General features: G+C 50.1%; 1 protein-coding gene across 1 annotated transcript in view; it reads left to right on the top strand.

Moving 5' to 3' along the window:
• Positions 1-15,497, top strand: part of THBS4 (thrombospondin 4) — a 62,185-nt gene extending 46,688 nt beyond the window's left edge. The window contains exons 13-22 of the mRNA XM_004703512.2: positions 162-321; positions 1,085-1,203; positions 2,216-2,268; positions 6,076-6,269; positions 9,852-10,030; positions 10,701-10,749; positions 10,848-11,044; positions 11,696-11,868; positions 14,084-14,223; positions 15,295-15,497. Coding sequence (XP_004703569.1) covers positions 162-321; positions 1,085-1,203; positions 2,216-2,268; positions 6,076-6,269; positions 9,852-10,030; positions 10,701-10,749; positions 10,848-11,044; positions 11,696-11,868; positions 14,084-14,223; positions 15,295-15,356 — 1,326 coding nt within the window. The 3' untranslated portion in view covers positions 15,357-15,497. The remainder of the gene's footprint in view (positions 1-161; positions 322-1,084; positions 1,204-2,215; positions 2,269-6,075; positions 6,270-9,851; positions 10,031-10,700; positions 10,750-10,847; positions 11,045-11,695; positions 11,869-14,083; positions 14,224-15,294) is intronic.
• Positions 15,498-22,998: the final 7,501 nt, after the last annotated feature.

Here is a 22,998-nt window from a genome sequence, read left to right as displayed (position 1 = left end):
TGCTCAGAGCACTGCACCTTTTCATCTAAGATCCACGAATGTTTAAAATATGAAAGTGGCAGACTTGGATCTCAAGAGTTCGGGCAACACCTAAAGAGTGTGCGAGGGGAGCAGGGATTCAGTAAAAGCCTGAGTACATGTCTGACCTTCTGATCTTTTAGGATAACTGCATCCTGACTCATAATGTGGACCAAAGGAACAGTGATAAAGACATCTTTGGTGATGCCTGTGATAACTGCTGGACAGTCCTAAATAACGACCAGAAAGATACTGATGGGGACGGGAAGGGGGATGCCTGTGATGATGACATGGATGGAGACGGTGGGTTTATCTTCCTTTCTGCCATTTGCTTGGGGTCCTTTGCCCTTGTTCTCTGCTGGGGGAAGGGACAGGTTTCTGGACTCAGAGGGCCTTCAGGGTCTGGGTGTTGGGTGCAGCCTCTGTCTAGAGAGCCCTGGGTTTCTGTGGAAGGAGACTTCCCAGCCCACTTCCATTTAACGGCATGGTATTTCTGGCACTCTGTCTCATTGCCTGAAGCTTTGTAAGAATCGCTTCATGTTGTGTCTGATTGGAGAAACGTCTTTGGAAGGCACTTATTTCCCCAGTTTATTCCATCCCTGGTGCTCCCATCATTCTCTGTATATATTAGAAACACAGACGTGGACACTGGAACTAGAAGGCCCTGAGCAGAGTCACAAATGGCACCCCTGTGGGCCAAGTTTCTCCCCACATGGGGAAGGGCTGTGGAGCCAGGGTGGCAGCTGGCCCCTCTGCTCCAGGGACCTCCTATTGGGCTCTCTGGGGAATGGCATTTCCTGAAGCACACCTCTTGCCCACTCTGAGGCCTCTTGGAAGTCAAGGGAGGGGATTTGTCCCAGGATAGCTTCTGTAGCCTGAGGATCCCAAACCGTCTCTATGCATCGGTTACCTACGGGTCTGTCACCACTTCCAAAAACCTGCAGCCAGCCAATGCAGATGGAAATGAATGGTCGATTATCTAGTAAAGTTATAAAACTGAGAAAAGAAAGAAACTAGTCTCTCCTCAAGTGTAAGAGCTGACCCTGGTTATACTCCTTCCTCGTAGGAATAAAAAATATTCTAGACAACTGCCAGAAAGTTCCCAATCATGACCAAGAGGACAAGGACGGCGATGGTGTGGGGGATGCCTGTGACAGTTGTCCTGATGTCAGCAACCCTAACCAGGTAGGTCGGGTAGAGGGGAGTTCAAGCTCTAGGCTGAATTTCCCTCTGCAAAGGCCAGACCCCAAACTAAACCCAATTCTGACGTGTAGCTGCCCCCGGGCGTTTGTGAAGGCTGTCAGTCTTTACAGAAGCAGATGGAAGCATCTCTCAGTGAGCAGCCTAGCGCTTTAACTGCTGCACCTGGAAAACACAAGCAGGGCCATCAGCGTGTCTCTCTGTTGTCCTGCCTTACCTACCAGAGCAGGGGAAGGGGCGGGCGCTACACATTTGAGGCTGCAGGGGGCGGGGAGAGCACAAGAGGACCTCAAGGCCTGGGTTCATGTCATTGGCTGCAGGAGCTCCTATGAGATTAGGAATATGAGCTGAAGAGTTCTCCAAAAGGTTTACTCAGCTGACACGAACATGGGGTGTCGACATTAACCATGGGGCACTTTCTGTCTCTTCAGTCTCCCAAGCCCTACACATGTATGGACATTTCCGATTCAGCCAGCAGCATGTCATGATTGCTCTCTCACTCCTCCCACCAACCCACCGCCCCCACTGCCGCTGGGATAATTGGGCTGATGTGTCATTTATTTTTAAAGCCTTGAAAAGGGGGAGTCATTGTTGCCCTCCATGACTCACCCACCATTCTGGCTCCATTCCCAAATGCAGACGCAAAGGAGAATCAATTGGGCATGTCCCCGTGCCTGCGGGCTGGCTCCCTTCCTACCCTGTGCCAGAGTGCCACGTCTCCACCTACCACTGTGCTACCCTGGGACCCTTGCCCAGTCAGCTCATCTGGTGTGTAGGCAGCCCATCCACGGACCTTGATATTTTCAAAGACTTGGGTGAACAATTCAGCATTGTGCCTGCACCAATAGGGTGCTGCCCTTTTGCAGCTTTTACATCATCCGGTCCCAGAGAAATGCTTCCTGAACCCCAAGGATGATGGGCCAGGTCTACCCTCTCTGTAACAGTCTCTGGGTGTCAGCTCAGGAATAAATGACAAGGTGTTCTGTTCTCTTTGCAGTCTGATGTGGATAATGATCTGGTTGGGGACTCCTGTGACACCAATCAGGACAGGTATGGCATGTCTCCCAGCTCTGTGGGGCCAGATGGACAGGCGGAAGAGACTTGCAGCTTTCTGCTGCGTCTGAGCTCTGGGTTTGTGTGGGTGGATTAGGGCACCATTGAAAAAATCCCCATGCCAATAGTTAGAGTTGCCACAGATTTCTGAGTAGAGGGTAATGATGGACCACTGGGCATTCTGTCAAGGGAGAGTCTCTGACGAGAGAAGAAGCTTCAGAGATGGGCGTGGAGTGACATCCTGCGTTAGGCTGGGTTGTCTAGAAAAACAAATCCAGTGACACTCCTATAAGAGCTGTATATCATGAAGCACTTATAAAGCAGGAAGGCATCCCAGCCCAGTCCAACTCAAGCCCATGAGTTCGATGCAGGAATCTTCAGATTCCCATAGCTACAGGCCAGAAAGCTGTAGGGGAAATCAGGAAGATCACAGGCCAGTAGGTGCAGAGGCATGAGGAGGCAAAGCTAGCGGAAATATGGCAGGGCACCCAGGGTTCTCGGGGTTAGGCAGGCAGAGTCCCAGCAAGTAGGAGGTGGAGGAGCAGAGCGAGAGCATTCCCAGTGTCTCTCTCTCGTCTACAAAAAGGCTAAGGACACCAAGCATGTGTCATCAGCCTGCGACCCAATTGATAGGTTGAGCTCCGCCCCTACTCTTACCCAGAGTGTGTAGTTGACGTGTTCTCTAACCATCAAGGTCCCTAGATATAAATCCCAGATCCTTCACCTGCTGGCCAGCTTAATGTAGAAAAGTTCCCTAATCTCTCTGCACCTTGATGTTCTCATCTGGAAAATGGGGGTGAATCTAGCTCATAGGGCTGTTGTATGGAAGAATTGAGTTAGCCCGTGAGTGAAAAGTACTTATTAAAGTTTCTGTTACCTAGGTAGCTCTAAAAAGGAAAGAAAAGGAAGAATTGGCTTTGTTACTGCTATATTCTTTCAGCTCCAGCATTCTTCACTGTCATCCTCAAATAGAAAGCTGTCAGTTTGCTGAAGAACTCTGTCCTGTCATTGTCCTTAGAAATCTTTCCAGTTTCAGTAGAATTGTTCGATGCAAATGAATGTTGTCATCCTTCCTAGACCCACCAACCTGAGGTTCTACTTTAACAGGGCGCGGGGGGTGGTGCTGTATCAGATGCTATGAAAACATCACCAAAGACATAGGCAGGTGCAACTCTGCCCTCGAGGCATCCTTGCTCCAGAGCGCTAAACCTTCATCTCCTTGAGGGTTCTTGTGGGGGCAGTCGGCACAGGAAAGGCTTCAGAAAGGGAACTCGGAAGGAGAAGGTGTAGCTTCTCTTCCCATCTCTGGATCAGAGCTTGCCCTGAAGACACTCGTTCTCCGGCAAGGCCTAAGGGTTAATTTCTATGAAGTCCTAAGTGGAATTAGTAACTATTTTTTATGACACCTCGGGCCCTGGCTACAAAGTCCACATGAACCGAGTGAGTTTCTGCATTCTTCTGCATGGATTTCTTCCTCAGCAAGTCGTGATCATTCAGTATATCTCACAGGCTATGATGGAAATGAAAACGAATGTAGCTCAGGCCCCCAGCGCAGAGCTGGCCCTCAGGTGGCATCCAGAAAGAGGTGCTGGGTTGTCCTCATTATGTCAGTGCCAGGTGCGGCCAGTCCACCACAGAATGTGATGGAGGAGGCCTCTCCCATTCAGAGCGGAAGGTGGGGCTGGTACATTGACAATCCCGCTCCGTGATGCGCATCAGGAAAATGCTCCCCATCTCAGACCATCGACAGGAATTCCTCAACTATCCTAGCCCACTGGCCTCGAGGTCTTGGCCTCAAACAAATGACCAATTCTGCTGTATTATAATTCCTACCAACTGGGCCCTTGGGAAGAAAGACAGAGGCTGCTAAATTGTTTACTTTAAAAATGTCCAGGGCTAGATAGGATGGCAGCTGATGGAAGTTGTTCAAGCTGCTGTTCTAGAAAACAGCCCCACTGTGTGCACAGGAGGGAGCCCTGGTGGTGTAGTGATTAGGCACTGGGCTACTAACCACAAGGTCAGCAGTTCAAAATGATCAGCCAATCCAGAAGAGAAAAATGAGGCTCCCTGACCTATAAAGAGTTGCAGTCTCAGAAACACCCAGGGGCAGTTCCACCTTGCCCTGTGGAGTTGACTCAGTGGCATTGGGGTTAGTGTGCAAAGGAATCCCCATTGTTTATGCTCCATCGCCTGCTTCCCAAGGTTGGCCTCACAGTCTTCCCTTTGGACCCATCTAGGGAGCAGGGCCTGAAAAGCATGGGCGGGGCCTCCTGTCCCTCATGTCCGAGGGTGTATGGGGCAGGACAGATGGCTGGTGGGAGCCCAAAGAAGGGAGCTCCTGTGGGCTCTCCGCAGAAAGTTGCATGTAGGGCAAGCACTGGGATTGTGCCCGATCCACACCTCCGACACCCATCTTTTGGAGGATAATACAAGCCACACTCATTAATCTTTCACTTAGCACATGATGGCACTACATGAAATTTACAGCTGCACCCTCCCTGCTGCCACTGATGAGAACTGGTCTGCAGGGTGCTCAAAGTCTTTTTTATTTTTTAACTTATTTTCCCCACTGTCTTCTCTTTCTACAGTCAGCAGAGCATGGTCACTCAGTCCCCTTTGACCTCCTGGAGGCTCTCAAATAGGAAAGTATTAGCTTTAACCTGCTGAAAAGCAGCCATGGCAACTAATAGCTAGTTGAAATGGTAATGGAGACGGAATCTGTGGTGCCCTCTTCATGTGACATGCAGGGCAGATGCCTTAGCTAAGCCTCGGGCAGCAGCCACTCTGATCCTGAATAGCCATGAGAGGTCCCAGCCAATTCCCGGAGACCTCTGGGAGACAGGGCAGACGTACCCTCACACGAGCCTCTGTCCTGGGAAGAAGGAAAGTCAGGGTGCAGAGAGTGATGCTCTGCGAAGTCCTGTAGACCCAGACTGAGAGCAGCCCACATCCTCGCTTCTCACGAAGGAAGGGACCACCCTATCGTCTCTGGCGCTCTCCCATGGCATTCGGATCTGATCCCTTGTTGGGCTCACTGACCAGGGAGCATGAAGAGCAATGGACAAGAAAACATGGGCTTCTTTAAGGTCAGGCACTTTCCTGTATAAAGATGTGTTATGCCAACTTATAGTCATTTTAGCCATTTGATCTTCATAGCAGCCCTCTGAGGTGGCTACTAATATTATCTCTATCTTACAGAGGAGGTCACCGAGCCTTAGAGAGGTCAAGTGTCATGTCTGGGGTCACAGGTTGGCAACTGAGCCAAGATTCAAATGAAGGCCGCCTGGCTCCATAGGTCTTCACTACGTCCCTTCACACATTCTGAGTCACGACATCTAGTAGTCCCAAGGGACTGATAAGAACATCTCGTGGTAGAACTCCCAGAAGTGAGCCTTTATCACTGTGAGTAGGAAATCCCTGCTTTCAATAGGTGGGCGAGGCGGGAAAATTCTCTCTGAGATCCATCCAGAAACTCCAGTCTCACTGCCACAGAGTCAAATCCAACTGGAGATCCCACAGGACTGGGCAGAACTGCCCCTGTGAGTTTCCCAGACTGTCACTCTTTATGGCAGTAGAAAGCCTCATGTTTCTCCCGTGGAGCAGCTGGTGGTTTCAAACTGCTGAACTTGTGGTTAGCAACCCAGCACGTAACCCAGGACACTACCACGGCTCCTCTGAGACCCGTAGGCCGTCTCCGCTATGGAAATGCGTTTTTGTTATAGGGCACAGTGTGGTTCAACCCCATGCACAGACAGCAAACCTCCTTCCCAAGCACCTGACCGAAAGCTCTCCCTTCTCACCCAGTGATGGAGACGGGCACCAGGACAGCACAGACAATTGCCCCACCGTCATTAACAGTTCTCAGCTGGACACTGATAAGGACGGCATCGGCGATGAGTGTGACGACGATGACGACAACGATGGCATCCCGGACCTGGTGCCTCCAGGACCAGACAACTGCCGACTGGTCCCCAACCCACGCCAGGAGGATAGCAACAGTAAGCACTCTCACCCAGGGCTTCCTGGGACCTGGGCTCCCTCAGCTCAGGGCCCTAAACACGGGTGGATCCTCTGAGGGGCCCTCCTCTGCTTCCTCACACGTGTCAGAGGGACCTGGTGAGTTATGTGCATGTGTGCGGGTGCGTGCATCTCCACTCTCCAGGATCTGACTTCTTGGAAAGCATGACCATCATATTAACGATTAAACACAGAGAGAGGTGAACTAACTAGATTGTGAAATTGTTCGTGGATGCAGGGCACTACCATTTTTCCCATAGACCACCTTTCCTAGGACGAGAAGAATTCACCAAACAAGATGAGTCAGCGAACTTTGTTGTTTCGACCATTGGCGTACAATTCTATTGACCTCCCACAACGAAAAATGTCTTCTACCCAGTTGGCTTTTAAATGGTCCATCCTTCGGTGTTGATGCTGGTTTTGTCATACATGCTAGAATTAGAAATGAACAGTTGGAAAGATGGCCCAAAAGAAAACGTAATGATCAAAAAACAAATATGACATAATTAAAGCAATCCATGTGAGGGAAAGATTAATATTGCCAGGGTGCGTTCCCCTTCTCAGACACCGTGTAGGACAGGGTAGAACTGCCCCTGCGAGCTTCTGACACTGCAACTCTTTATGGGAGTAGAAAGCTCGGTCTTTCTCCCTTGAGTGGCTCATGATTTTGAACTTCAGACCTGGTGGTTCCCAGCTCAATGTGCAACCACTACACCACCAAGGTTCCTTGGCTCTGTTTGCAGTATGTGAACTTTTTACCTGTGTGATGGAGTACAATGGGGTACAAGTTGGATTGCTTACCTTAAAGTCAGCAGTTTAAAACCACCAGCTGCTCCCAGGGAGACAGATGAGGCTTTCTTCTCCCATCAAGACTTAGTCTTGGAAACCCCCCGAGCAGTGCTGCTGTGTCCCGTAGGGCCGCTATGCGTGAGAATCGACTCGGTGGCAGGGAGTCTATTTGTTTGTTTGTTTCTTTGTTGTCTGTCTGTTTCGGGAGTGGGGGAAGCTTGACATTTTTCTTTTGTTCTGTTGAGCTTGCATCTGTGTGTATGCCAAGCCTATTTGAAGTTAAATTTTAGAAATGTTGTTTATTAAGATAGAAAACACGCTGTACCTAGATACTACCCGGTTAAAAAGCGACCTGACTGAATTCATGGCCGTGGCTTCTTCAGGTTCCTTCGCTGTTGCACGTCCTCCGGGACTGGAGTTCCCATTGGTCGTTTCCTGCACGTGCAGTGCACGAGGGCACACATTCCCTTGTGTTTGTACCGTGGCCAAGAGTGTTGCTGGCTTTCCTGACTGGAGTGGCTGGGTCAGCAGTTCTCTCAAGATGGACCCGAGACCTGCTGTCTCTTAACACAGTCCATCCTGGCCTGGGAACCATGCATGTTGAGTGAATGTAACAAGAGTTAGACTCATCGTCTCACCTCCACCTCAAGTGTTTACTAGGAAGAAAGAGTATGCTCCCAAGAGGCCCACCAAGATGGGGAGTTTCCATTACCCAGGAAGGGACTGTAGGAGCCAGATGTCCATGAAGGGGTCAGGGTGGATGGGGTGCTCTCGTGTCAGCCTGAGCTTTCTTTCCAGCTGGCCTGTCCTCATACACTGGAGCTGTATCAGCTGTATTGTGGGCCTTACCCCTTCTCTGACACTCTGGTGCTCCCTTTTCCTGGTGTCCTGCCTGCTTGGCATGGGTGGATCCTAGCTTTGGACAACTGGGGCCTCTGTTTGGTCGATGCACCAAGCACTTGTTGGCCTTGCCAACAAGTATTGGGGAACGCCTTCCTGGTTCAGCCAGATACACGGCAGCACACTGTTCCCAGGACCTTGGGTCAGAGCATCCCACCTCCAATTGGCTGAATCCTAAACCCAGCTCCTCTGAGCAGGGCAGCCTATGGACAGTAGATGATGCTAGAATACAAGGCTCCAACTCTGTCAAAGAAGAGCTATTTTGCATCTTCCTGGATATGGAACTCAGAGGCTCCCCTTCGTTCCCAGCCAAGGGTTGGATTACAAAGGGCAGAGAAGCAGTTGTCTCCTTACAGCTCAGACGCCGAGGGGCTTAGAGAGCTACTCTGCCCCCTTGATGGTACCATTAACTGGGAGTCCCAGGAAAGGCAGAGCAATAGAGACAGAAGGGCACAGCAGCCCATGGCTTAGACAGGGTTACAGCTCAGACACCTCCAGGGGCCAGGCAGGTAAGGGAATGTGCGATACACGGGAGAGACAGCCGGGGATGGTGGGGACTAGGATGAGCAGGAGAGGGCATGCCCACCCAAAGCTATGCACATGCACATACTTTAAGACCACCATATCAGCTAAACAGAATGTTTGGCTGGCAGCCCAGATTCTGCCCAGGGGCTACCCAAAGTATTTGCCTTAGAGGTACTCTGGTGGAAATAATCACTCCCCTTTTTTCTACACTTTATAGGCCAGAAAGTGCTCCATGGATTAGCTTATGTAAGGCCAGCCTTAAGATCTGCCAGGAAGTGAATTCAAACACCAAGCCAAGCCAACTGCCTGTGGGTTTCTGAGACTTTGTTTATCTACATATATATCATTTTATTGGGGGCTCTTACAGCTCTTATCAGAATACATACATCAATTATACCAAGTACATTTGTACATATTTTGCCATCATTTTCAAAACATTTTCTTTCTACTTGAGCCCTTGGTATGAGCTCCTCTTTTGCCCTCCCTCCCCTACCCTCCTTCCCTCTACCCTACCACCCTCATGAGCCCTTGATACATTATAAATTGTTATTATTTTTATATCTTACACAGACCGCTGTCTCCCTTCACCCACGGCCCCCCCGGGGGGGGGGGGGGGGGGGGGGGGGGGTGGGGGGGGGGCTGTTGTATGTCGATCATTGTAATCAGTTCTCCCTTTCTCCATCTTCTCCCCCCTCACCTTCCCCCTACCCTCATGGTATCATTACTCTCATTATTGGTCCTGAGGAGTTCGTCTGTCCTGGATTCTGCATGTCAAGAGCTCTTATCTTCACCAGTGTACATGCTCTGGTCTAGTCGGATTTGTAAGATAGAACTGGGGTCATGATAGTGGCGTGGGAGAAAGCATTAAAGAATGAGAGGAATGTTGTGTGTTTTGTCGGTGCTATATTGCACCCTGGCTGGCTCATCCCTTCCTTGTGACCCTTCTGTAAAGGGATGTCCCATTGAGACTTAAACTCTTAAGGGAGTAGAAATCCCCATATTTCTCTGGAGGAACAATTGGTGGTTTTGAACTGTTGACCTTGCAGTTAGCAGCACAATGTGTAACCATTGTGCCACCGGGGCTCCAGGTAAACTCAACTTACATAATAAGAAGAAATTTCTGGGGACAAAGCAGGTGACTTAATCCTACAAGAAACCCTAGGAGTCTTCTGAGAGCTGGCTTAGTCATCCCAGGACAGGGCCCAGGGTCAGCCGGACATTATTATCTCAGCACTGACTTGGAGGTGGGAGATCGGGTGTTCTGGTCCACGCTCAGCCTCCTTCTGGTGAAGAGCAGTGGTGGGCATGGGCATTACTGAGCTCCTCTCTTCTTTCTCCACCCCACGCAGGTGATGGGGTGGGAGATATCTGTGAGACCGACTTTGACCAGGACCAGGTCATTGATCGGATCGATGTCTGCCCGGAGAATGCCGAGGTCACCTTGACTGACTTCAGGGCCTACCAGACTGTGGTCCTAGATCCTGAAGGGGATGCCCAGATTGATCCAAATTGGGTGGTTCTGAACCAGGTGAGTGAATGCCCCCCTGTTGGCAGGTCCCAGCACAGCCAGCAGCTCAGATTTGCATCTTAATGGGGCCCCTGTGATAACTGTAGGTGACGTTTCAAGGGTGTGGACGGTAAGCCAGGCACTGTCCCACATCTCGTGTAGTCTCCAAAATGAGTGGCCTGACGGCCGAATGTCTTCTCCCCATTTTGCAGATGATAGAATCAAGTCTTAACATCCTTCACGGACTTGAACTCTTGGGAATTGGCTAAGGTAGCTCGAACTGGAAGCCAGGCCATCTTGAGTGCAGAGTTCACATACCTAATGGACACTCCCATAGACAGTCCTCCCGCAGTGTCCCCGGAAGGGAGGGAGGGAGGGAGGGAGGGAGGCAGGCACAGAGGGACTTACACGATTTACAAGAGCCACACAGCAAGTCACGTCCCTGAGAAACACTAGTGCACCAACTGTTTCTTGAATCAGTCTCAGATGACATACGTGACCGTTCTAGCAGAAGTATTTATCCTCAACTTGGTGCTTTTTCTCCCACAAGGTCAACCAGTTGCTTGCATCATAGCCTCTGTTCGTAGAGGTCAGAGGTTACTAGCCACTCAGCACCCTGATGTCAGACATTCTGGGCTTGCACGGACTCTCTCGGCCCCTTGAAGACAAACTCCCTGTCCTCTCTTTGCAGGGCATGGAGATTGTGCAGACCATGAACAGCGACCCTGGCCTGGCAGTGGGTATGTCCGGGGTCTCAGCCACCACTCCAAGTAGAACCCACTCTTGTCTGCTGCTTGGTGGCTTGTGCCCTTTCCTCATCCTGCTCTGATCCCTGCAGGGTACACGGCTTTTAATGGAGTTGACTTTGAAGGGACTTTCCACGTGAACACCCAGACAGATGATGACTACGCTGGCTTTATCTTTGGATACCAGGATAGCTCCAGCTTCTACGTAGTCATGTGGAAGCAGACGGAGCAGACCTATTGGCAAGCCACCCCGTTCCGAGCAGTCGCAGAACCGGGCATCCAACTCAAGGTATCGGTGGCTGGAAGCCACTCAGCTCTCTTTCTTCTGTTTCCTTCACCCTCCACCTTTCAAATTCAAGTTGGTTAATTGAAGAAATCACTTCACTTCACTGGCACTAGCAGTCAAGTCAGGGCAGATGAGAGCTGACCGAGAATTGTGGCCTTCCTTCCTAGGTGCCAGCTTTATTCGAACCTTTGGCTGACTGTAATGGATCCACCTGAGTGGGCAAATAGAGGGCTGGGGTGAAGGGGGGTGGGGAGGGAGGTCATCTGCAGGCACATTACACTGGATGCTGGCTAGCCTATTTCCTCAAGGGTCAATCCTATTCAGAAGGACTGATCAGATACCTCTGGCATGCCTGTTAGAAAAAAGTCAGAGCCAGTTTGATGGAAGCTCTCACTGGGGAATTGTGGGGAGCAATGGATTGACAGTAGGAAACCTGCAAAGTCGGTTAGTGGAATGCTGGCCAGTGCCAGTATTAAAGAGTCAAGGGGTCACTTCCGTGGAAGTGACATTTAAGTGTGTGTGCCTTTGTCTACATTTAATTCAGTCTGCCTGTATCCATGGACTCGCCACCAGGCAAATCACGTCAGGGTTCTGGGGAGCAGGAAGGCTGATCAGAGCACCCTCTTTGAACAACTTGATCCTGCCTTTATCCAGGCGGTGAAGTCCAAGACGGGCCCGGGCGAGCATCTCCGGAATTCCCTGTGGCACACTGGGGACACCAGCGACCAGGTCCGGCTGCTGTGGAAGGACTTCAGAAACGTAGGCTGGAAGGACAAAGTGTCCTATCGCTGGTTCCTGCAGCACAGGCCCCAGGTGGGCTACATCAGGTAGGCAGATAGTTCGTGGCGTGTTCCTTTCTGCATCATTGCAGCTCCTGTTCCCTGACTCAGGTATCGCAGTGGCCGCCCTGTACCTGTGAGACATCAGGCTGGGCTTCCAAAAAGGAGGTGGAGGAAAGACACCCGGCCCAGGCTGTCCACCCTGGACATAGGGGCCAAACTCAGACTCTCAGAACCTTGTTGGAGGGAGACGTCACCCTCAGGGTTTGGGTGGTGCACGTGAATGGTGGATCCCCTTCGACCAGGCTCTTCACAGATGCCTGAGAGTGGCCAGGCTGTGTGGCAGAGGTGTGGCTGAGCCTGTGATCCACGCTTTCCCCTGAGAGACCACTGGGATGCCACCCCTATGTGGCTCCCTTCACATTGAGCCCCATATGGTCTGTCTTCTCTGCTGGATTATAAACTCCACGAGGGCAGCACCTGGGTCTGATTTTACCTCCGACTCCCCAGTGCCTAGTCCAAGCCTGGCTTGAGCCACTGGAAGCAGGAACTGGTCTTCATGTCAGCTAGTGCTATCTGCCTTATGTCTCTTTAGGAATTTTAACAAAATTAAAAACCTATTCACCATAGTTAAGATAACTCAGAACTACATCTCTGGAATCGAGGGAGTATATTTACATCATCACTATTCAAACATTCAGCTAAACTAGGGCTTCAGACCAACTGAACTCGTTCAGTCATGGCCAACTGAGTGAGTTTGGGACAGACCTGAGTTTCTTTAATTAGCTGAAGCCAAAGGCTAACCACACTGGAAGTGTTAAGGGTCAAAGCCTTGGAATAAGAGGCTCAGAAGAAGCCCAGTGAACCCTTTCAGGAGCCTGAGGTGGGAGGTGCAGAGCAACACTCAGTCAAAGCAATAAGGATCCTCACCATCTCTGAGCCGGGCATCACTGTTTCCAAGTCTACCCGTCAAGAACCGTGGTTGCTGCCAAATGTGCGCACTGCCCTTGTTCTCTAAAAGGGAAATGACGTTTCCGGCAGAGCTTTGACCCATACTGTTTCCCTGGAAAGCGTAGCATTCCACTACAGCCGCACTGGACAATCACACTCTGTTCCCAGATGGCTGCATTCGCCAGGACGGCTGGCGAGAGCGGGTTCAAAGCCCTGAAGGGCACAGGCAAGCTTGTGGAGGACAGCAGTCAGGCCAGGCGGAGACAGACCGTCGGGAGGGCTTGATCCTACTGGCTCTTTGTGCGGGTCCGTTGGCTGTACTGTTTGCCTTACAGGGAGAGAATGATGCCCTCAGCCCTACCCACTTCCTATTAAAAACACAAAAAAGGAAACGCCCCCTCCCCTTTTCTGTCCCTGGATTAAATAATAGTATGGGTGCAGAGGTAAATTTAGAAACTCAATCATCTCTCTAACCATATCAGGGAGAAATAAGGATAATTAATTTGGAAAAAGACAGTGTCACTCTCCAGGTACAGCCACATGAAAAGACAGAGGGAAATATACACTCACACCGATGCCAGACTCGCCATGAAGGTGTTGCCGGGGCAGGCTGTGAGACAGTGACACCCGCCCCAAGGGCGGTGACGACCGTGATAGGCATTTCTGAAAGAGTGAGCAATTCTTAATGTTCGAATAAAACAAAGTAGTCCGTCACGTTCCAGTTTGCCCTGAAAAATTCACTTCATATTACAGCAGTACCAAAAACACTTGGCGTTCACGAGGAAAAGGGAGTTCGGTTCTAGGTCCAGATCCTTATAAGCCGAGGCTTTCCTTACCTGAATGTCTGGACGGACATTCCAAACGTCTATGGGCTACGGGACACGTTTGGGTTGTCCGGTTGAGACTCTCTGCCCTCGGTTCCCACCAGATGACGTGTGCTACATCTCAAGGAACTTTCCTTGGGGTTTGAGGCATGCTGTCTCGACAAAGAAGTCACAGTGCCCTGTTCACGATGTCGGGTGTGGTTTCTCTTCACCGGGTCCCTGTGGAGCCTGCCCCTGCCCGACGCTGTACCGGGTCTTGTGAGCAGACCTGGGCTCCAAGACAGGCACATGTGGCCCCCGGTCTCAAGAAGCTTTCAGGCTGGTTGGGGGTAGGAGACAGGCCTGAGCCCATCGGAGTCAGTGCAAACGAGAGAGAAAGGCTCTGTGTGTATGCAGCGGGGCCCTGGGCCACATGACGGGGACTTCAGCTCGCACGATGAGTCTGGTTGCGCTTGCTGGGAGACCCACTCTGGCTGTGTTGTTCACAGGGTGCGCTTCTTTGAAGGCTCTGAGTTGGTGGCTGACTCTGGGGTCACCATAGACACCACCATGCGTGGCGGCCGGCTTGGCGTTTTCTGCTTCTCTCAAGAAAACATCATCTGGTCCAACCTCAAGTATCGCTGCAACGGTAATGCACACTCTTGTCCCTGCACGGTGTGACTGCCAGGGTTCCCCACCTGACCCATCTTCTCTCGCACTGCACTCTCCACCGAAAAGCTCGACGCTCAGGAGGTGGCTCATGCCACGTAGTCATGACAACCTGATCGTCCTTTAGTGTGGGAGACAGAAAATCCCTATCATGAGTCCTACTTTTATACATGTGGAAGTTTAGACCCATGGAATTTAACGGCTTAACGCTTAGGGTTCAGTGAGAAATTTCGATCAGGTTTAATTTATAGGCAGCCTTTCTTTTCCTACAGCGCAAACATAATCACAGACTCAAACCCCACTGTCTGCTCATTTTCTCTCTGCCTGGGAATGAGGGCGCCCGGGCCTTTAGCCAACAGCTCACAAAGCATCCTGATTATAGAAATGGACTGCAGGGCCTTTGGGACTTCTTGGACAGGCAGACAGTGACCCCTACAGGATCCCTGCACAGGGAGGGATGGACCAGGATTCCTTGGGTTTAAGCAGCCCACTTCTGTAAAGAACCAGTCTCAGAAACCCAAAGGGGGAGTTCTACTCTGTCTTATAGAGTCACTCAGAGTTGACTCAGTGGTAGTGAGTCCAACTGACCTCTCCAAGGAGCTCTGGTGGTGCTGTGAGATAGACATTGGGCTGCTAACCACAAGGTTGGCAGTTCAAACCCACCAACTGCTCCTCAGGAGAAAGATGAGGCTGTCTGCCCCTCTAAAGATTTATGGTCCCAGAAAACCTATGGGGCCAATTTGAGTCAGAAGAGCTCGATGGCAGAGTTTGGTTTGGTTTTGACTAACCTCCACCAAAAGCCCCTGTGGCACAGTGGTTAAGATGCTCCGCTGAGAACCAAAAGGTCAACAGTTTGGGCCCCTCAGTCACTGCTCAGGAGGAAAATGGGGCGTTCTGGGGCAGTCGGCCTCTGTAAAGACTTATAATCTTGAAACACTCTAGGACAGTGCTACTGTGTCCTGTGGCGTCACTGTGAGTTGGAATCAACTTGGTGGCCGTGGGTTTGGTTTGGGATTGTGACTAACCTCCCTGCCCCTATTCCTGTTTGCAGACACCATCCCAGAGGACTTCCAAGAGTTTCAAACCCAGAATTTCGATCGCATGGATAACTAAGCCAAGGAAGAGAGCCATACTGCTTTTCCAGACACTAAAGCCGTATATGTTTTAATGTCCTGTGATTTTATATATACACATTGTGGTTTGCTTTTACCAATGCAGATATATGAAAATGCTGTATATGAATATGGCAATAAAGAAGAGGTAATTTCTGAAAACCACGTCTCTCAGACACTGTATAGGTGTGCCTGGAGTTCCGACTGTGTATCTGTTGTGCTCTGTGGTATGCGTGTTGACAGGACAGGGGGACCAGGTCAGTCAAGTTGAATATGTGCATGAGTTGGAGGCCCCAGGTCTTCACTTCTCGACGTTTTGCCTAAAGATTAAGTGTTGAAGACCCAGGTCAAAGATCTCATCTCCAGTCGTTCCAATTAGCTTCACACACATACGCAAACTAACAACCCTTACAAGCACGTCTGCAGCCTTCTTAATCTCAGGGAGAAGTCTCAAAAGCACAAGCTCAAAGGTGCCTTCCCTAGAAAGACTTTTCCGAAAGTCCAAGGGCAGAGCTGTCTAATGCACAGGCTCCACCCCTCCCCACCCCACATGCACTTGCTGCATAGCTTTCTAACCCAGACTTACTGGGGTCTGATGCATATTTATGTGTATTTGGCTCCCCCTAGTGGAAACTGAGTTTCGGGAGCCTAAAGGACCACGTCCTATTGCAACCTGGATCTCCAATGCTTAACAAGTACCTGCCGTGCAGTGGATGCCCAGGGAACGTTTGTTGGAGGAATGGGTGGAGGGATGGATGTCTCTTCAATAACAGAGTAGGTGGATCACGCAAAGCCTCCTTAGGTCAAAAAGCTGCACACAGCACATGCTCTAACCATGGCAACGTATGATCGGTAGATCATTGTATGTCCCGGGTAGAAGCTCACCTAATTTGTTCACTAGCCTGTCGGATATCCATTTTAAAGTAAACTAATTTGTTCACTAGCCTGTTGGGTATCCATTTTTAAGTAAAAGTCAAGGCAACGTTTCAAACCTTTGTAAAAGCTCCAGGAGAACGAGGCTGAGAGATCGGTGACATGCTGGAACCAGCTGACACAAGCTCACGGGAGCCAACTGTTCTGTCTTTAGGATGTTGGGAGACATTCCAAGCATAATGGGGGGAGCGCTGCCTCCTCAAACAGTCAACTTAACGATGTGACAGAGGAAAGCTCTGGGGACCATCACTGGCCAAGGTAGCAAGACCTAAAATGAGAAGAAACAGCTGCAGATACCTGTCAATAGTCAGAATGTGGAATGTACGAAGTATAAATCTAGGACAAACAGGAGTTATAAAAGATGAAATGGAACACATGAAAATCAATGCCATAAGCATTACCAAGCTTACATGGACTGCTACTGGCATCTTTGAACCAGACAGCCGCATGGTTGACGCTGCTGGGATGACAAATTGCAAAAGATCATTCCCTGTCAAGAGAACATTTCAAGATCTATCTTAAAGTACAACTCTGTCTGCCATATCCATACACCTGCCAGGAAGGCCAGTTAATACATTATTCAAATTTGCACATTGACACACCAAGGCCAAAGAGGAGGAACATGACGTGGTGTTGTTTTTGCCAATGTCTGCAGTTTGTAGTTGGCCAAACATGATCAAGATGCATTGAGAATTACTGGTGATTAGAAAGCAGAAGTTGGAAACAAATAAGGATTGGTGGTTGGAGAAGACGGTCTTGGCCATAGAAACAATGTCGGAGACTGCATGGCAGGGTTTTGCAAGGCTTATTTTTGATGACAGAAACTTGCAGAGTGGAATACACAAATTGCCACCTGTGGAAAGGGCTGCTAGAGCAGGTGGGTGTCATCAGTCAGGAAAGGCCAGCGGCACATTGCGATCCAGGCCATCCATGGCCCAGAAAATGAAGACAAGTCCACAAGATCCAAAACACTGCCTTGAATATTAGATAGAGATAAATGGATGGATGGATAGACAGACAGACAGACAGACAGACAGACAGACAGACAGATAGATAGATAGATAGATAGATAGATAGATAGATAGCTATACCACCTGAATTTGTAAAGCGCCTGCAGAATAGATTGGACACAATACTAACAGCTGTGCGATGACACCATACATGAAGAAAGCATGTATCACTCCATGGATGTCAGAAGAGGCCTTGAAAGTTGCTCTAGAATGCAAAGAAGCTAAGGCAAAAGGAAGGAAGGATGAAGGTAAGGGGTTCGGCAGGGGATTTCAAAGGCAGCTTGAGAAGACCACACGAGCATTATTACTTGGGTGCACAGAGGTCGGGAATGAGGAAATCAGAAGGGAGGCGTGCGCTCAGCCATTCTGAAGTGGAAATGAGTGACCTGGGGGAAGAGCCCCGCCTCAGGTTGTGACCAGAAGGGATTCCAGGGCCCACATAGCAGACCTGCAGAGGGCATCAAAAAGAAGACAGGAACTCAGGCCAGGCCGTATAAGGGGTTCTGTCACTGCTTTGATAAGAGGGCTATATAACTGCATAGAACAGGCTTTTCTTTGTGTGTTTTCTATTCCATCAACAAAAGGGGGAAATAATATTTTTAAATAAATAAAGTTCAATTTTTAAAGAGAGAGAGGAGGTTGGGGGGGGGGGGCTGTCACAACCTTAAAAAAAAAAAAAACAAACACCTCCAGACTTCTTACGCCTCAGATCTGCGCCTTGGTCTGAGTGGCTACTCGGGAGGGAGAAAAGGAAAACTGGAACAGATTTGGATGCGGACAAGTTGACTTCAAACAAGAAGATAAATCAATAAAAAAATGTTCATGCACACGTCGAAAACTCTTTTTAAAAGAAAGAAAAGCCAGAGGTAGTGGTCGTGACCATCCGAGTCCCCTCTCCTGAGATGAGGTAAACCCCTGGGTTCCTAACTGGGAGGATGGGGTTGAGGAAGAAACCCCAGGAAGGCCTGCCTGGTGGGGGCTGGGGGGCCTGCTGGGCGGGAAGGCGGGAGGATGAAGGGAGAGCAGGGTGCTGGGACGGGGCAGATGGAGGAGAAGTGGGAGAAAGCTGACCTGCACGGGGCCTTCAGGAAAGTGGGCCGCAGGGAGAGCCAGGCCACCTCCGAGCTGGCACGGCCAACTCCAGAACAGGTTTTCAAGTCCTACTATCCCCCCGCCCTCCAGCCCACACAGGCAGACAGAGGTAGCCGGGCAGAAGTGGGGAGATTTGCCAAACAGACTGTTCTAAAAGAAAAGCTCACATAGGCTAGATCTGTGAGAAGAAAACAAATCAAGATGTTCGTAAAACCAGTATGCCGTTTAGAGAGGCTCAACAGAGTCGTAGCTAAAGGGGAACCCTGTGGATTGAATTGTGTCCCCTAAACAAGATGTGCTGCAGACCCTAGCTCTACGCCTGTGGGAATAATCCCATTTGGGAATGGGTTGTCTTTGTTGTGTTCATGCGACGTGAGTAGTGTAGGGTGTCTTCAGTCTATCTCTCTGGATATATAAACGAGATGAGACACGCAGAGATGGCGATGGTTGGTGCATAGCCATGGGGACCAGGGAGCGCTAGCTGCAGAGGCAAGGACCTTCCTCCAGAGGGCGCCGTGGGAGAAAGCCTTCCCCTCACACCAGATCTCTGAATTCAAACTTCTAGCCTCCTAAACAGTGAGAAAATAGATGTCTCTGTGTAAAAGTCAACCACTTGTGGTATTGCTGTTATCGCTGCACTAGTCACAAAAGGGGAGCCCCGGTAGTGTAGTGACTATGCATTAGGTGGCTATCTGCAAAGACAGCAGTTCAAAACCACCAGCCACTCCGCAGGAGAAAGACAGGGTTTGCTACTCCCATGAACAGTCACAGTGTCGGACACTCCGGGGCCGCTCTCCTCTGTCCTGTAGGGTCGCGGTGCGTCGGCATCAGCTCAGTGGCACTGAGTACGGGGTAACGAAGACCAGGAGTAGGGCAGCAAATGATATACATCAGACAACTTTAAATAGAAAAATAACACATTTCGGTTTTACATCTCAACCCACACCAAGGCTGGAACTCCAACTCAGTCTAATTGCAGCTGCCTGAACAAATTGGATTTGGATCATGCCCCTCCCACTGATCGAATTTGTCTGTGCTTAAAGCCAAAATATGTGCACGGGTTGTTTAAGAGCTGTAAGAGTGCTCAATAAAATGATTTATTTTTTAAAAAACATTAAAATATGCCAGACTTGTCCTTCATCCTAGAAATTTCACAATTAGCCCCTGAGCAGAGAGCTCTCGAGAGGTGGGTGGCTGCGTCACCCAGTAGTGTGGAGCCACCAGCCCTGCTGTGAGAAAAGGCGCGGTCTGCTCCCTACCACCCAGGACCCTTCCCTAACACCCTTCCCTAACACCCAAGGACACTTCCCGGCCCTTCCTTTCTGTCCTGTGGGGTCTCTGGGAGCTGGAACCGAGGGGGCGGCTCTAGCACACAAATCCTCCCTCGATTTTCACTTCTCTCTAAGACACGATAGGAAATAGCTGTTGAAAGGCCCGTGTGTCCACAAAAGGAGTTGTTGAGTTCAGTGTGAACATCTGGTGCCACGTTTTGTTTTTCCTAAACAGTCATTCATTAAGTGCTCATTTTATGGCCTCCACTAGAATAAACAGTAGCAGGCATCTAAAGAAAAAAAATCATTAAAGGAATTTTTTTTCTTTGAGAAACTCAGAAGTTTAGTGAACGAGCTTCCCAACTCCACCTCACTCCCATCCCTCTTCCACCAGAATTCTGAAGGGAAGGACATGGGAACTAAAGTCTCGAAGTCCCTCCTGTGAGCTCCCAGAGGAGAGACTTAGAGACTTACCTCTCTAAGTCCCCATACCTCTCGTTCAACTTCTTTGTTGAATTGGGAAGGCCAGCCAGCTTCAAGAATCTAACCCATCCGCAAAAGACCTCAAGTTCTTGTCTCCTTTCCTAGAATCCACCAGAGGGCAACAATCCACTAAAAACAGCCCTATTCTGAACAAACCCCAGCCACAGGTCTTTGCCAACTCGTAGCGCCTCGACCGGACAGAGTAGAATGGCCTCGGTGGGGTTCTGAGACTCTAACTTTTTGCAGGAGTAGAAAGCCCACTCTTTCTCCAGAGGAGCGGCTGGTGGTTTTGAATTGCTGGCCTGGTGGTTAGTAGCCCAGCACTGTGCCACCAGGGCTCCTTAGTCTAACCAGCTGTTTTTAGGTAGCAAATAGGCTTCAGACAGAATTGCACTCAAACCTAACAGCGGTTCAAATCCAACCTCCATTCAAACCCACCAGCCACTCCACGGGAGAAAGATGAGACTTTCTATTCCTGCCAAGAGTTATATTCTTGAAAATTCATCTTCCTATAGTTTTACTATGATTGGGAATCAACTCAATGTCAGTGAGCTTGAGGGATTTGGGGGGAAAGATTTAGTCTCTCAGAAGGCCTGGGGGGAAGTTTTACCATATCCTACAGGATCTCAGAGTCTGAGTCAAACCCATGGCAATGGGTTGTTGTTGGTTTGTTTTGTTTTGTTTTGTTTTGAAGGTTCACCTACCCATGGAGTTTGTACCGCGGTCTGCTCAGAGCAACTCTAGCCCAAACCCCAAGCCCTCTGCTGCCCAGGTGATTCTGCTTTGTAGCCTGCCTCATGGAGGAGAAAGTAGACCTGCCCCCATAGGGCTTCCAGGACCATAAACCTGTAAGGAAGCCAACTGCCACACCTTTCCCCAGGGGCATTTTGGTTAGCAGTCTAACAAGCCAGTCTTTTGTAGCAAATTGGCTTCGGACGGAATTGCACTTCAAACCTCACAGTGGTTCAAATCCAGCATCCAGCTCTTTCTCTCTAGCCTACATGGTGCTCCTTGGATTTCAGCCCCCCCTGTGCCTCCTTGAAGGACCCTGGTGGCAGAGTGGTGATGCACTGAGCTGCTAACCACGAGGTCAGCAGTTTGAACCCATTCATGGCCCTGGGGGAGAAAGATGAGGCTGTTCCAATAGAGATTAAACATCTCAGAAACCCCAATTCTGTTGTATCCGCTTACTGTGAGGCCTGCGTGCCTCGATGGCAGTGAGTTTGGGTTTGGGATGCCTCCTTGGCCTGTTCTCCTTCCGCAGGGCCCAGGCCAAACCAGCAGATGGAATCCTGGTCACCCTGAGGCGTGAGAAGGGACACATCCTTTCCAAGCAACGCTTGGTCTTTCTGACAACCAAGATGTTTGCTTCCACTGCAGAGCGCAGAGGCTGAAGGGGGAGGACTCTCCTTTGCCTTTGGGAGCAGCTATCTCTTATCACTCACTGCCTTTGGCCAGCACCTGAAACTCTTCTTTCTACTTGAGCCCTTGATATCAGCTCCCCATTTCTTCCCCCTTTCTCCCCCACCCTCCCTCCCTCACGAACCCTTGATAAGTTATAGATTATTATTTTCATGGGTTACATCATCCTCCGTCACCCCTCACCCACTTTTCCGTTGCTGGTCACCCTGCGAAGGGGTTCTAGGTTGGTCCTTGTGATCGATTCCCCCTTTCTCCCCCCACCCTCCCCTAATCCTCCTGGTATCTCTACTCTCCTTGTTGGCCCTGGGAGGGATATCTATCCTGGATTGACATTCTAGTTTTTCCACTCCCATTAATTTAGTCTCACCGCTTCCCCAACGTCTCGCCTCTGCGGTAGACTGACTGACACTCAGAGAGGGGCTGGAGGGGATCCCTGAGTTGGAAAGGGGAGTGAAGCAAGTATTCTGCGTGTGAGTTAAATTCCCCTTGGGGCGAGTGGAAGGGGTGAAATGAAGCAGTGCTCACTCCGTAGCCAAGAGCCCCACCGCCGGAGTGGCCACTGCTCCTGCGCTCATGGAAGGGTGCCACGAATGAGCAGACTGCTTTGAGGGGGTGCTCCTGGCAGACTCCTGAGGATGCAGAAGAATGGGTTAAAACGCAAGTGTGCTTTCTTCATTTTCTGTGCCCAGAGAGTAGTGGTAGGGGAAGGACTCTCCTTTGCCTGTGAACGAGCTCAGTCAGAGATTGGGAAGAAGAGCCGTGTGAAGCACCCAGGTGGCTGGCTTCCAACTGCCTCCCTGATGCTTACCAAGGGCCAGGGGCTGTCCTCCGCAGAGTGTGGTGGTGAATGCTGGGCTGAGACCCAGTTCCAATAGTCCCTCTTGGTTTGCATGCTGGACTGCTGGGTCACTATGAGTCAGCATCCACAGCATCGATGGCAGCGAGTTTGTTGTTGTTACTGGACTTCTGCGATCTTCTTCCCAAACCTCAAAACTGAATTCCCTGCCATCAAGTCGATTCCAACTCACAGGAATCCTATAATCATTTCCAAGTCTGTAAAAATTTTCCCTGAGCAGCCCATTGGAAGTTTCTGTGTTTATGAGCTCAGGGCACAGGTTAGCAGTTCCAGCCCACCAGCCTCTAAGTGGGAAAAAGATCTGTCTGTTTCTGGAGACATGTATAGTCTTGGAAACCTATGTAGGGTCCACACAAGTTGGGATCGACTGGACGGCCGTGGATTTGATGTAGGGGGTTTATGAGCACAAGGTGTTCATTCCAGCTCAATCCCGGCCCTGGATTTAGGTGAAGACTGTTTGTGTTGGGGGTTTGTGTTAGGCCTATTATTCCTGAAGCAGATTCTAAGGCAAGGATTTTGTTATTTGGGAGGCGAAGGGCCCATGGAGAGTGAGGCAAACGCCATTGAGGGCAACTG

This window comes from Echinops telfairi, unplaced genomic scaffold (genome assembly GCF_000313985.2).
Source record: "Echinops telfairi isolate 266 unplaced genomic scaffold, ASM31398v2 ScPeMD7_7469;HRSCAF=8507_1, whole genome shotgun sequence".
Classification (NCBI taxonomy): domain Eukaryota; kingdom Metazoa; phylum Chordata; class Mammalia; order Afrosoricida; family Tenrecidae; genus Echinops; species Echinops telfairi.
This window is presented reverse-complemented; position numbering and strand designations above follow the sequence as displayed.